This window comes from Brassica napus, chromosome C3, assembly GCF_020379485.1.
Source record: "Brassica napus cultivar Da-Ae chromosome C3, Da-Ae, whole genome shotgun sequence".
NCBI lineage: Eukaryota > Viridiplantae > Streptophyta > Magnoliopsida > Brassicales > Brassicaceae > Brassica > Brassica napus.
The window spans coordinates 55,881,214-55,894,834 of NC_063446.1; the positions used below are offsets into that span (position 1 = coordinate 55,881,214).

General features: G+C 39.0%; 2 protein-coding genes across 2 annotated transcripts; both read left to right on the forward strand.

Moving 5' to 3' along the window:
• The first annotated feature begins 5,625 nt into the window (after window positions 1–5,625).
• Window positions 5,626–6,495, forward strand: BNAC03G57500D. The gene has a single exon (XM_013799678.3). It carries the CDS (start codon window positions 5,733–5,735, stop codon window positions 6,363–6,365), a length of 633 nt encoding a protein of 210 aa, XP_013655132.1. The 5' UTR covers window positions 5,626–5,732; the 3' UTR covers window positions 6,366–6,495.
• A 950-nt stretch (window positions 6,496–7,445) lies between these two features.
• LOC106361745 lies at window positions 7,446–10,747 on the forward strand. Its single transcript, XM_013801555.3, has 13 exons — window positions 7,446–7,752; window positions 8,019–8,092; window positions 8,235–8,312; window positions 8,431–8,506; window positions 8,771–8,835; window positions 9,005–9,106; window positions 9,285–9,374; window positions 9,460–9,534; window positions 9,626–9,658; window positions 9,750–9,824; window positions 9,902–9,964; window positions 10,050–10,118; window positions 10,206–10,747. The coding sequence occupies exons 1-13, from the start codon at window positions 7,710–7,712 to the stop codon at window positions 10,398–10,400; spliced, it is 1,038 nt and encodes a 345-aa protein (XP_013657009.1). The 5' UTR covers window positions 7,446–7,709; the 3' UTR covers window positions 10,401–10,747.
• Window positions 10,748–13,621: the final 2,874 nt, after the last annotated feature.

A 13,621-nucleotide genomic window follows, 5' to 3' on the forward strand; every position in this document is an offset into this window, starting at 1 on the left:
AATAAGGGAACGAGAATGTAATACTCCGTCTTAAAAAAAAACCCAAATTTTGGTTTTATAGAATTTCTCGGGGAAGCCGAAGGCTCGGAAAATTTTTATTCTCAAGGTTAAGGTTAGTCTGGAGTCTCTTAAAAATATTTAGCTCATCAGAACGGGAGCGGAAAAATATTCTGGATTGATCGCGGGACGAAAATTCACCAGAAGGACCGAAATCGCGCAAATCGACCTAGAAGCTCGAGGTGGCTTGATCTAAGGGATCATGACGTGGTGTCAACCAATTAACCTGCTGAGTTTCAACACAAGAAAGAGGTGTAGACGTGCATGAAGCAGTTCCATGCAGGTTGACACACAGAAGCACGAGGTGTCGCAATACCTGTGATATGCGCATGCGAACCGACATGCAGAGGCCCGTGTGTCGCGATGCATGAACACCAGACATGCTGAAGGGCAAGTGGACGTGGAGGTGTCTTCTGGCATGGCTAGAGAGCATGCAACAGGGCATTTGGACGCCCATGTGTCGCCACGCATGCGACCGAAAGCATGCAGGACGACACACATGCGATCAGGTGGCTCATTCTTATTGGCCGGCAACTTCTATATATACCCAGCTACCCTGGTTCATTTTTACTCATTAAGACACACCAAGGACACCAAAAAACGCGGCTTAGAGAGAGAGAGAGAGAGAGAGAGAGAGAGAGAAAGAAGTGAGGTGCTTTAGAAGTATAGACATTTTCCGAAGACCGATTAACTACCGGAAAGTTCCGAAAGACTGTCCAGAAGAGAAAGAAGGTTCTTTCCGAGTTCTGATCAGTCCAGACCAATTCATTCAAGACATTGAGGTTGGGTTTTGGGATTTAACATCACGGTAACAAGACGAAGATTTGGAGGGGATAAAAGAGGTTTGGTCAACATCCGGAATCAAAGAGTCGAGCCACATCGATTAATCACTATGAGTCATGGTTAATTGTTTGTTAACAAATTTTTGATGCAGGTTCCTGACATCGGAGACGGCTTCCGAGCTAGGATATTCGGACCGGTCTAGGTGTCAGTTTGTGGATCTGAGGCTTGAGACAATGTATGGGCTAAGTGGATAGCAAGACTAGTCTAAGCACCCGGGTTATTGTGATTGTGTGAGTATTATATGTTGTTATGGTATATACCTCGTGTTGGTACTGTTGTGTGAGAACCTCGTGGTGGTTCTAGTAGTAGTTTGCAGGTCATTGCTTCCTCAAATGGTACCACTAAACCGGTCGTGGTCCGGAAAGTGGTGGGCTCGGTTTAACTTGGCTTGATCACCAAGGCCGAGTGTCACACGTGAATGTGACAGCCCCCGACGAGTCCGATAGAAGATCAGGGCACGGAGATTCCGACTGAGGACCATGACCGGGCGATTCCCGAGCGCCTACGCCTGTGTGGTGTAATAGTGAAGGGATTGCCGGTGTCCCTTATGTGGAGGAAGAATGATTCTGCTGGGCCCTAGGAGTATATATATATATATATATATATATATATATATATATATGGTTGATTGATATGACACTCATAAAGAGTGTTTGATTTATTATGTTTTAATGGTTTATTGCTTAAATCGGTCATGCTTTATGATCTTGAATATTGATTGTTGAACTACTCGTTTTGCTTGTGTTTGGGGTGGGGTTTAGAATGACAGGTAGCTGTATATGCTAGATAGGGAACCCTGACTCACTGAGTAAAACTAGTTCACTCACTCCTCACATCCTTTTGCAGGTGACCAGTAGAAAGGACCATAACGCTCGCGAAACTGTAGGAGCTGGTGTAGAATGGATATCTTTTGCTAAAGACTCGTTTTCAAGATATAGGAATGTATGTTTTACTTTTGGCTGCGTCCATGGACCCTATGTATAATATTTTGGGCTTGTGAACTTCGTGTTTTATATATATGAAAAAAATATGTTTATAATCGTGACGTGTTGAATCTGATATTAGGGTAGTCCAACCTAACACAACTCTATGATTCGGTACGGGTTGCAAAGCCTCAGGCCGAAGATTAGAGGAAATGAGTTTTAAATGAATATTCTGGGTTACAGAATTATGTTTTGTGACTTGGAAAGTCTATTCTCAACCCGTCGTAACACTTCCGGACTTGGCAGAGGATGGTCGTTCGGGCATGTTCTTGTTTGATTGTTGCCCGGCTGACTGACTGATGTCTAAAATTGTTCGAGGGTGTTACATGTACGGTGTCCACTCCACATGATGTGGCGCTTGCGGATGCTAATAGTGGAATCTCCATGTTCGACAAAGTTAGAGTACCTATACAGTGGCCATCTATACCGTCCTTACTACTAATTTTGTCTTAGCTTCTTAACCTTTCTGCACTTTTGTAATAGATCTTGGGACTTGTAGAGAACATTAGTTGCTTCGTTTTTTCCCACTGTAACGAAGCTTCTTTCATATTTGGGAAAGAAGGGGCATGGCAGATGGCTGCAAAGAAGGACTTGAAATTCATCGGTGAGGTAAATAATCTAAAGCCAAAACCGATGTTATAGTGTTGTACATTCTCTATGTGGCCTTACTAGATATAGTTTGTGTAGATTCCACTGGAAATGAAGATTAGAGAAGGGTCTGATGAAGGTGTTCGTGTGGTTGTTTCTTCACCTGGTTCTGTAGTATCAAAAGCTTATGAAGATCTAGCTCAAAACGTGGTGAATAGGCTCAAGGAGCTACGTGATAATCCTGAGAATGAGATTCAGATGAAACTTAACGTTCCACACTCATCATAGACCAAGCCAAGCCATGAGAACAAGAGGCACTGTAAAACCAAGTTTTGTCAAGCTACTTCACCTTCTCAGACTACAGTACCAAATAGAAAATGTTTTGCAAAATCCTGAGAGAAGAATTTATCTGCAAAGGACAACAAAATAGAGATGCACTCTTTTGAACAGTGTAGAAGGCTTTCATTTATTAGACTGGGAAAGATGATGAATGTAATTTCAGAGATTTTTGTCAAAAAAATAATAATAATCAATGTTGTTAAGATCAATTCACAATGTAAGATGAGATCACCAAATAATATCTTCATTATATTCTGTTTCATCTTGATTTTCATATTCAAGATCAGCTCCGCCATAGAATTCGTCCTCTCCTCCATTAGCTTCTTCAGTAATGTAATCCTTGTTCCAGACTGGTTTATCTTCTTCTGGTGCATCTTCTTCAGAACCCTCAGGTTCCAAAAGGCATTCTTATTCGCTGCTTTGCTGTGAATTTTTCATTTGGTCACCAACAACAACTGGTTCTCCAACTTAGTCATCTTTGGAGAGTTCTCCTACACAGAAGTGAATACACATAAGAGATTACACAAAGAAACAAGAGGCTAGATAATGTGACATATAACGCTAGAGAGACGGGGGTAAACTTACATCATCAAATAGCTTATCCAAGACATCCAAATTGATGTATGCACTAAGTCTCTGTACACAAGAAGACACAAGAAATTTAGCTACAGATGAAAAACTAAAGAAGATCCAAAGATATATCAAACTATAACAGTAAACGAGTTGGAGGAAGAGTAGCACTGACCTTTTTCTTTTCGCTTTCTGTATTGCTTAGGCTTATGGTTGCAAAAGTTTTTTTACTAGGAGGAGCAGCAGTCTTACTAATAGGATATTTCTTTTTCACTGCTGTAGGTTTCCTCTGCATTACCTGATAATCGATAGAAAATGTAAGTGTCATTAACAAGAACGTCAACATAACAGTCAGCAGAAATCAAGAAGATCAAAGACAGGATGAGAGAAAAAAAATACCTTTTTGTACTCAGGGTTCATCATCTCCCACGCCATCTTCATCAGAAGGGATTCTTTTGTAGTATTCAGATAATCAGCAACCTGATGAGCAGCAATAAACCATAAAAAGTCAGAAAACAAGTATATAAACAAGGTTTTATCATGCATAAAACCGAACAATAGACACAGCAGAAAGTAGAAGACAAAACACGAAAGAATCAGTTTTGACTAAGTTTATATGGTCGGAGAACCAACGCGTGATGGGATTTACATGTGTAAAAATAGGTGTGGCTTGCCACATTCCCGGAACCAATTGTTGTGTTTACAGAGACGAGATCAGAGACTACGGGCATATGAAACACCGACGAAGATCATGGCTTCTCTCCGTTGAACCCTAAATCTCCATGGAAGAGAGCCATGACTCTATGGTGGAGAAAACAAGAAGAAAAATAAATTAGGGTATATGGGTGGTCACGTCTCCCTTTTGTCTATTTTAAATTTTTGTTATTTTAATTTTTTTAATATTTTAACATTTAAAATCAATTACAAAAATTACAATTTATAATAATAATTCAAAATTAAGGGTAGTATAGTATTTACAGGAATTAAAATCCTAATTACTAAAACATTTTCTACAAATTCTATTGTGACAAATCAAAGTTCAAAGCGACCCATTTTTCCAATTTTTCCAAAAAAAATGTAAGATGTGGAAAACACTCACAGTACTTACCAATCACCCCCATAGTTACTGTGTTCATTGAGTATATTATAACTAGTTATTAAGGTTTATACAACCTGAGTTCAATGTAAACTATGCAAATATAAATAACGACATAGCCCAAAACTTTGTGCAAAAGGACCCCATGACCGAAACCACTTGATAAATACGAGTCCAAAAGAATTCAAACTAACTCTAATATCTTGGTTTGTGGTATATGTTAAAAGGCTTCAGAAAACTGATTTAATTATCAATTTCATCAAAGTATGTTTACTTTTTCCCGCACACACGTACATTTAAAATTCTAGAGTTAAGTATGCTTGAGCCAGACAGTGATGATACTTGACCTAACGAAAAGTGATACGCGATATCGTGCGAGTAAAGTCAAAACACAGAAAAAGGTCATGTGGTGATTGCAGGGTCAATAAACAAGACTTTCGAGCCTTCCAAAAAATTAACGCACCGTCCGTCAGATGTGATGGAGCTCACGGGCCGAGTGAGCGTGCGTAGATTTGAGCGATCGGGACGTTATACTAACATTAATAAATGCTATCACCGCCAAGGTTGTAACACCCTAATATTTCTAACAGAATTGCCATGTTATATCAAGTTCCCTGACTAAGTAATCCTTATCAACATCACCTCACACCAACTGAGCATCTAGATACAATTTGGATAGTCCGATCCATAAGCCAATAATATTCTAGCATTTGTAAAAACAGTAAAATCATAAATTATATATCTAAGCTATTCATGGTATTTGTTTTTAAGTATGAATAGTAACGGAAAAAACAACACCGCAGTTAATAATACCAAAAATATATACGTTTTTTTTTCCGCAATTATTTCAATTGTCGGCATTCGGACTTTCAGGATATTTGGTTCATTGACTCTCTCTTTTGAACATTAACTTCTAATATTTTTTACCATAAAAAGTTTTATGAAATTTAGAGAAAACACACACAAAAATTGTTGGTACTTTATTGGAGTTTACTGAAACTGGAAAAAAAAAAGGAATTTAGCGAAAGAGAATATTTTTTTTTGAGATTTGCCGTCAGAAAACGGGGAAAATTACTATTGTTCTTAATAAAATAAGGGAATAAATAAGAGTAGAATAAATAAACATGAAAAAGAACACCACGTTACTCTGTGTTCCTTCCTTTTCTGCTTAACCTATTAAAAACTATATATAATATAATTAAACGCACCAAAGAAACTCTTCTCTCTCTAAAGCTTCTCGTCGTTCATCATCAGCCATGAAAATAAAGAAGAAAGGTCAAGTCCACCCATCTCCTCCTCTTCCATCATTTCCTTCTTCTTCATCCAAAGTAGACAACTGTCTCTCTGTCCTGAAGCTTCTCCCCGCTGTGATTCTCCTTCTCGTCTCCTCTCTCTCCCCCGAAGACAAGCAAGTCCTTGCTTACTTAATCACCCGTTCACTCAAAACCACCACCATCGCCGTATCCTCCGGAAGAAGAAGAAGCTCTTGTAAGAAAGCTAGAACTCATCATAAAGCTCCGCGTTTCGATTGTGAATGTTTCGAATGCTACACGAGCTACTGGTTTCGCTGGGACTCCTCGCCTAACCGTGAGCTCATCCACCAGATCATCGAAGCTTACGAAGACCATCTAGCCAAGAGCGAGAAGTCAAGCGGCAGAAGAGGAAAAAAGAAGGAGAAATCACGTCGTCGCCGGGTCGTGGAGCCCTCGGGTCGACCCGAAGAACCGGTGGAGCCTGTAGATGAAGTTAAGCCTGAGGAGTCACCGGAAATGTTGAGGTTTCCGGCGGCGGCGGGGACTAGGCACAGGGGCTTGGCGAGGAAGGTGTTGCCGGACGTGCTGGGATTATTCAATTGGCGTTTTTGGAGACTTTGGAATCCGAATGCGTGAGGCATCTCGCTTCAAAAAAATAAAGCTCCTTTCGAATTTTCTAAACAAATGCTTTGTTCTTGGAATCCATTAAACAAAGCTAAATGCTTTATTTTATCTAATATGAAATAATGATATAAGTCTTCGCCTAGTAGTGTTGCAGGCATGTTATCTATCCATTTCTGTTTTTGTATAAGATCATCTTTAGTTCTCGGAAGAGTTGATCATCGGTTAGTTTTGAAACTGTATGATGATTCTCTTCTTGGTTTGCAGATTCTTTCTCCCAGTAGGTTTGTGTGGTAACACCCTCACTCTCTAGTTTTAGAGTTACAACAACATTTTTAGAAAAACCATATCTATTATACGTTTGCTTAGTAACAAAGTTAATGTAATAGGTAACATAGTTTCAGAAGGTGGGCCACAACAAATCTATCTTTTGTTTGATTTAAGCAGAGGTTAAAGAAAGAAAGAGAGAGATTCTCATATAGATCGTTTTAGCAACTAAGCTAGGTATCGAACATAAGTATTTAACTCATGTACTAGTACTTGTCCATTTCTGGGTTGTTGATCATTAATTATATCTTATGTGTAGTTTGTTTTCTCGTTTTTTTTTTCTCATTCTCATATCCCATTTTGAGATTATTAGATTTAATTGTTGGTAACCCCTTTTTCAATCATGTTAGATTTGATATTGCAGAGCTTTTTCATTTTGGTCCAGATGACACATTGCAATATGGAATTTGACTAACACATAACTTCATCATTACTAGGACAACTCTATAGCAGGCACGAAAGCGCCTATATATTGTAACGTGGTATCTGTTCCCCAACCACATTTCGTCCTGCTCTGATCTATGTATCCAAAAGAAACACACATCTGACTGAAAAAACACCTTTCTGGAGCCCAGCAGCCTCATGACTCATGAGCGAGCATAGAAAAGGCTACTATGATTTTTTCTTCCAATTAAAACAAATATAAAAATAAAACTCGTGGGCATCTTTTCAGAGCATATTCTAAGGCCTTTTCATCACAATTTTTGAATTTATTTCGGCCCACAAAAAATATTAAGAAAATATAGAGAGAGAGAGAGAGAGAAAAAATATTGTTTCTCAAGTCACTTGAGGAACACAACACAACACTGTCGCCTCCAATTTTTCTTTTGTCTCTCTTCTCTCTCTCCGCCTCCCTCCCTCTGTAGTCGTCGCAAGAGCGTCTCTCTCTCTCCGATTCCACCTCTCCGAAGCTCTCTTCTCTACCAATTCTCTCTTCGATCTTCTGATGCGTCTTCCTCTGCTATTGTAATCCTTAAGCCGTAACAAGCTCGCAGGGTTAGAGTTTCTCTCGTCTCTGGGCATCAATCGTATATGGCTCTTCCGCTCGGGAAGCTCACCATCCTCATCGGTGCAGGTCCGTTCATGAATTGGGTTTTCTATTGTATTACTGACCAATTGCTTCTCTCGGGTTTTTGATTGGGACATCGCAATTGGAGGATTAGAAATTAGGGCTTTTCATAAACCCTTTGATTCCTGTAGAATGATCACTGTTCTCAACTGGGTATCAATCAATGAATCATCTTGGGCACAAAGTTTGAGGCTTTTGGTCTTTTAGTGTGTTCACTGGGTTGCTAGATTGATTTAGTACGGCATGCTTAATGCTTGTCTTTACTACTATAGGTCTTGTTGGGTCAGTGCTTGCTAAAGAAGGGAGCTTACCTGATGTATCCCATTTCGTCTCTGGTGCTTTTAAGGTATCTAAGCTTCTGTTGTTTTCTCACCCATCCTCTGACATGAAAAAGTTTTATCCTTAATATTCAACGAAGTTTTGGGTGCCAAAAGTGTGTGATGCTGTTTGGAATAATTCGGGGGTAATGGTTTATTTCTTTTGGACAGATTGTTCTTAGGCAGCTGAAGCAAGAAGAACCTGCCAAATCAGGCAGTAGGCCTCGCAATGATACTCTTACAGCACAGGTTAGTTTGAAATGAATCTACTTACTGGCGAGGATAAGTTGTTAGATAGTGATGGATGAGAAAGATTTGAGGAGAACTAAGATGCAGTTGTCTGATCTTTAATTTTCTTTTCTTGCAGGTTAACAGTCTTAGGCACGAATTGCAGTTGCTGGCGTCAAACAGACCTATTACTATAATCTCGACAGGAGGATCAGGTCCTTTCTAGTTTTCTATGTTGAAGCTTTATTTTCCTTTCTGCATTTAAAAACTGTTAGATTCAAGTTGATATGAAAGAGGACACTGGATCCTTTCTCAATATTTTATTTTTCTTGCCATGGTTTTTGAGTCAAACTTATGTTCTGATTAATGGCATTTACTCCTAGCATTAACAAGTCATTTCATTAATATGAAATTATTATTTTTGTTTATGTTAATTTTAGCTTACAAACAAGTAGTTGACAGTTTCCTTTAATTTCCAGGTGGTAAAAAGTATGGTTGGATCATTATTATTGGGGTGATAGGCTACGGCTATGTATGGTGGAAGGTAACACTACTTCACCATAATTGATCTACTTGAAATAGTTACTTGCTCGTTTGAATTACTGTTGGCTACTCATTTGGTGCTCCTTGTCAATTACTTTGACCTGGCGTATCTGTTTGTAGTTTATTTTTCTTTTTTATTGAAAATTGACTGGGCGCTGATTTATTCGCAGGGCTGGAAACTTCCAGATTTTATGTTTGCGACAAGGCGCAGCTTATCAGATGCGTGTAATAACGTTGGCAGCCAGATCGATGGGTTTTATGAATCCCTCTCGGTAAGTTCTTACTTCCCATATTTTCTTGACATGACCATTGAACTATATTTTGATCATTTATGATGCTTCCTTTTGTGAGCTAATCTATCCAACAGACATAGTACATTTTGTGATTTTGGTTGAGTTGCAGAGCATTAATATTTTGTCTCACTTTGGTTCTGTTTACATGTCATGGCAGGGTACGAAGCGGGAGTTAGGTTCAGAAATTGACAGGATGGACCGTACTTTGGATGCAAGTACAATTATTATTAAAGAAACAGGAAGAGAGGTATGTTAGATTGTATGTATTGACTGCGTTGGCAAAGCTTTCAGATGATTCTACTTGCTTTCTTGACGATGTATCAAACTGTTAGGTGAATGAACTACGGGATGGTACAGCAAATATGAAGGATGACGTTAGGTCTGTTTTCGAGGCTGTTGAAACTCTGGTGAGAAATTCTTTTAGTAATCTGCATATATGTTAACCATTTTTTTCCTCCTAAAATAAGAGAGATGATCTTGTGATCTTCATAATTTCAGGCAAGCAAAGTCCATCGCATTGAGGGAAATCAGGTAACATTTTGTCACAGTTGTAGCTGGAGAATTGTTTAGTTTCATCAGGCGTTGTGTTGATTGAATTTGAATTTCTTTGCTATCCATAAAGGATCTCACGCTTAGAGGAGTTGGAGCTCTGCATGCTCAGTGTAGGGAGCACAAAAGACTTCAAGAGTCCAATAAGGCATGAACCTTCTTCAGTATGCACTGCATTTAATCCGAATTTTCTCTTATTTACACAGACTTGTTTTTTTGGTTTAGGCTTTGCCATCGACTTCCTCTGTGCCAGCCCTTGAGCCAGCTCCTGTGACACCATCACTAAGGGTAAATGAGAAAACATTCATCAAGTTATTGAGAGTTGTTCTGTTCTATATTGCTTACTTCTCCCCTGGTGTTTGAATGTTAGCAGTCTCTGTCTTTGCCTCCTGCTTCTCCTCGTGAATCACAGTTGCCGTCAACCCCTAATGGAGCTCAACAGGTATGTTGTATCGCAAGCCATTGTCTGTCCATTAGGAACTGAATTTCATTGTACAGAGTACTGATTTTTTTTTCCATGTGTGGACAGTCAAATGGTCCACTTCAGCACACTCAGTCTATGTCTGGTTTGAAGGATATAAACGAAAGCTCTAATGGAACACCTTCTGGAGAAGCCATGGGAAACACGAGTTCGGGCCTGTTTAGTATGTTCTCAATGCCAAGAATAGGGAGGACTCGTAGTGCGGTGAACGCAGTGCCTGCAAACTTGACTGGAGCCCAATAGTGTGGCTTGTCAAATACTGAAGAGAGTTTGATCATTCAGATATAAAGAAATCAATAAACCAGGATTAAGTGCTGGTAGAGAATATACATTTTGCTGTGTTTATGCTCGATCCCTTGCTTAGTGGACAAAAGGTGCATAAATTTTGTAGGGGATGCAGCTTTATATTTGATTGGAATACATTGTCACAATTAATCAGTTTGGTTGCTGCTCTGCCCTTTTGTGATCAGTCTTTATTAGCGGTCGACAGTGGTTTTGTCTAGCCCTCTCATCCTTTTTTCCTTTTTGTATTGAAACAAAAGGCTGGTCCATTTGTCAAATACTTTTGTTATACCTACCAAAGTTTAACTGATGATCCTAGCACACTGCAATTTCTAATGATAAGAGATTGTTGTATGTTTTCTTTGATTAACTCAGTGTCAGATAAATGATTATCCTCGGCAACAAGCAAAGTAACTAGGAAGATATGAGATCATTATTTTGTGTAAATGCTGAGCCACTTTTGTTTAAATTTGTTTCTAGCAAGAGATGCTTTAACCACCAAAAAATTCTCGATCTGAACCAAAATGTTCATAACTGAACGAAAAATTAAATCCTAACCAAATTATAATATAATAATATAAGCCGTTTTTAAATTATGATTTAAATCATTTTCGGCTGTAAAAAATATAGGATGTAATTGTATAGACTTTTTATAATAAAATTAATAGAGTAAAAGTGTTATAAATCATACGATGAATGTCCATAACAGGCTCGGTCTATAACCGGCCCAATACTAAGAGATAGAGACGGTCCAACCCTAGAGAGAGACGGCCGCATGAAGAGGAGAGAGAGGCGGTTTAGGCTTTAGAGAAAAAGAAACCCTATTTCCTTTTCCTTGTATTTGTACACTTTCCATATTTATGTATTTTCTTTTATCTCTTTGTAACTCCACATATAAGGGCACTTTATGATTGATTAATAATACACACAACTTACAGATTCCTAAACTTTAAGTTCATAACATGTTATCAGCACGATAGCCTCTAACACCTTGAGCCTAAAACCAAATCAACAAAACCCTAAAACTCTAAAACGAAAATAAATCTGCCTCAGTACTTCAAAGAGGCCGTTCTCCCAAACCGTGAGGACCCAAAAAACGATCAAGATATCAAATCGAAGCCCTTGCCGAGACGAATCAGTCAGTGCAAACCGCTTGTCGATTTGACCACCGACGTGCCCTCACGCACAGATACAATGCGCGCCGATTTGCTTTAAAACCCTAATCCGAACCCGACGATACCGACGAACCCTAATCCGTTCGCGACTCCGTTCCTGCTCGTGTCCACCTGATCAGCTCCAGCTCCAAGGCGTTCCTGATCCTAGACAAACTCAGCTCCATCCTACATCAAGGACAACTCGTGTTCCAGACTGCAAGCGCCCCGTTCGCATCAGAGCCGCTCGCGATCCCGAATGCAACAACTCCCGTTCGACGATCAGCTGCTCACGTCTTCAACCTCAATCCGTTCGCGTCCAGGCCAGCTCGTGTTCAGCTCGCGTCCAGCTCGCGTTCCTGCCCAGCTCGAGGTTCATTCTTTTGGTGGTCTGGTTTCAACAATCTACTAAAACTAAAGGTAAATTCGAATTCTAAGAACATGAAAATCGAATTTGGATTGCTTGTAAAGAATGAAACTATAAAACCTAATCTCTAAAGATAAAAGCCATAGGATAATAGATCAATCCCTAATGAGTAAATCGAAGCTCTATAAGTTCAATCCCCAAACCCTAAAATCGAGGTTGATCCATTGATCAATTAAAATCAAAGCCTTAAAGGTTTTGAATCTCAAATCAAATCTCTTTGATCTAAGATCAAATTTTCGAAAATACCTAAACCCTAATTCGAAAAACTGATTAATTAAAACTGATTGAATGTTCATTGAGATTGAACTGATCATCCTGAAATTGTAATTTCTTGTTAATCAAATCGAAACCCTAAAATCCTAATTTTGAAAATTGATTTTGATTGTTTGAATTGAATATTAATTGATTGATTTGATCACCTAGAACTATTGCTAAGATTGTTTAAATTTGAATCTGAATGAATTAAGATTGTTTAGATTGTTTAAACTGAAACCCTAATAACCTAGTCTAGATTATTTTGAATCGAATCTGAATTGTGGCCGTGTGGCCTGGTTGCATTCTAGGTTAATAGTTCTTGATCATACCTTGTGGCCGTGTGGCCTTGTTGTATTCATACCCTAATTTGATCACAATTGATTGATTGCAAATTGCAGTTAGAACTTTTCTAGGAATGATATTGAATCAAATCAAGTAGTCGCGTGGCTTGTTCTTTTGTTTGGCCGAGAGGTTTGTTTGTATTGATTGCATCATATAGAAACAATGTATGTTAGGATTGCAATTACATGACAAACTAAATGCATAAGATTGAACCGATTGCATTCATGGCCGTGCGGCATGCTTATTGGCCGAGAGGCATAGATCCTGGCCGTGAGGCATTGATTGATTGTTTAAACCTAAAACCCTATTCGTTTAAACCCTATTCCTAAAGACCTAAAGATATTAATCTATGATTTCAGATGTCGAAAATTAACAACCTGGATTTCGCTGCCCTAAATCTCTCTGGAGATAATTACCTTCAATGGGCGCTCGATGCTAAGATCATCCTGAAATCCAAGGGTCTCGGTGAATGTATCACCGAGAACAATAATGATAATGAGAAAGATCGTTACAGAGCCATCTTGATCATTCGTCATCATTTAGCTGAGAGTCTCAAGGATCAGTATCTAACCATTGAGAATCCACTAGATCTTTGGAACAAATTGAAATCGAGATATGATCACCAGAGAATGGTGATCTTACCAAAAGCTCGGCTTGATTGGACGAATCTCAGAATCCAAGACTATAAGTCTGTGAACGAGTATAACTCTGCACTGTTTAAGATTGTTTCTTAAATGAAACTGTGTGGTGAAAGTACTACGGAACATGATATGCTTGAGAAAACCTTTTTCCACTTTCCATGCAAGCAATGTGCTGTTACAACAACAGTACCGTGAGAAAGGTTTTAAGACCTATGCTAATCTTATTTCTTGTCTCTTGCTCGCTGAGCAGAACAATGAATTATTGATGAGAAACAGTCAGATGAGACCTCTTGGATCAGCTCCATACCTGAAGCACACACGACGGAGGACAATAAAGAGTCCAACCACGTCCAAGGAAACGTCCAG

Coding starts and splice junctions, on each gene's coding strand:
- BNAC03G57500D (XM_013799678.3), top strand. CDS start 5,733: ATGAAAATAAAGAAGAAAGGTCAAGTCCACCCATCTCCTCCTCTTCCA.
- LOC106361745 (XM_013801555.3), top strand. CDS start 7,710: ATGGCTCTTCCGCTCGGGAAGCTCACCATCCTCATCGGTGCAG. Junction 8,313..8,430: donor ATGATACTCTTACAGCACAG/GTTAGTTTGAAA, acceptor CTTTTCTTGCAG/GTTAACAGTCTTAGGCACGA. Junction 9,107..9,284: donor GGTTTTATGAATCCCTCTCG/GTAAGTTCTTAC, acceptor ATGTCATGGCAG/GGTACGAAGCGGGAGTTAGG.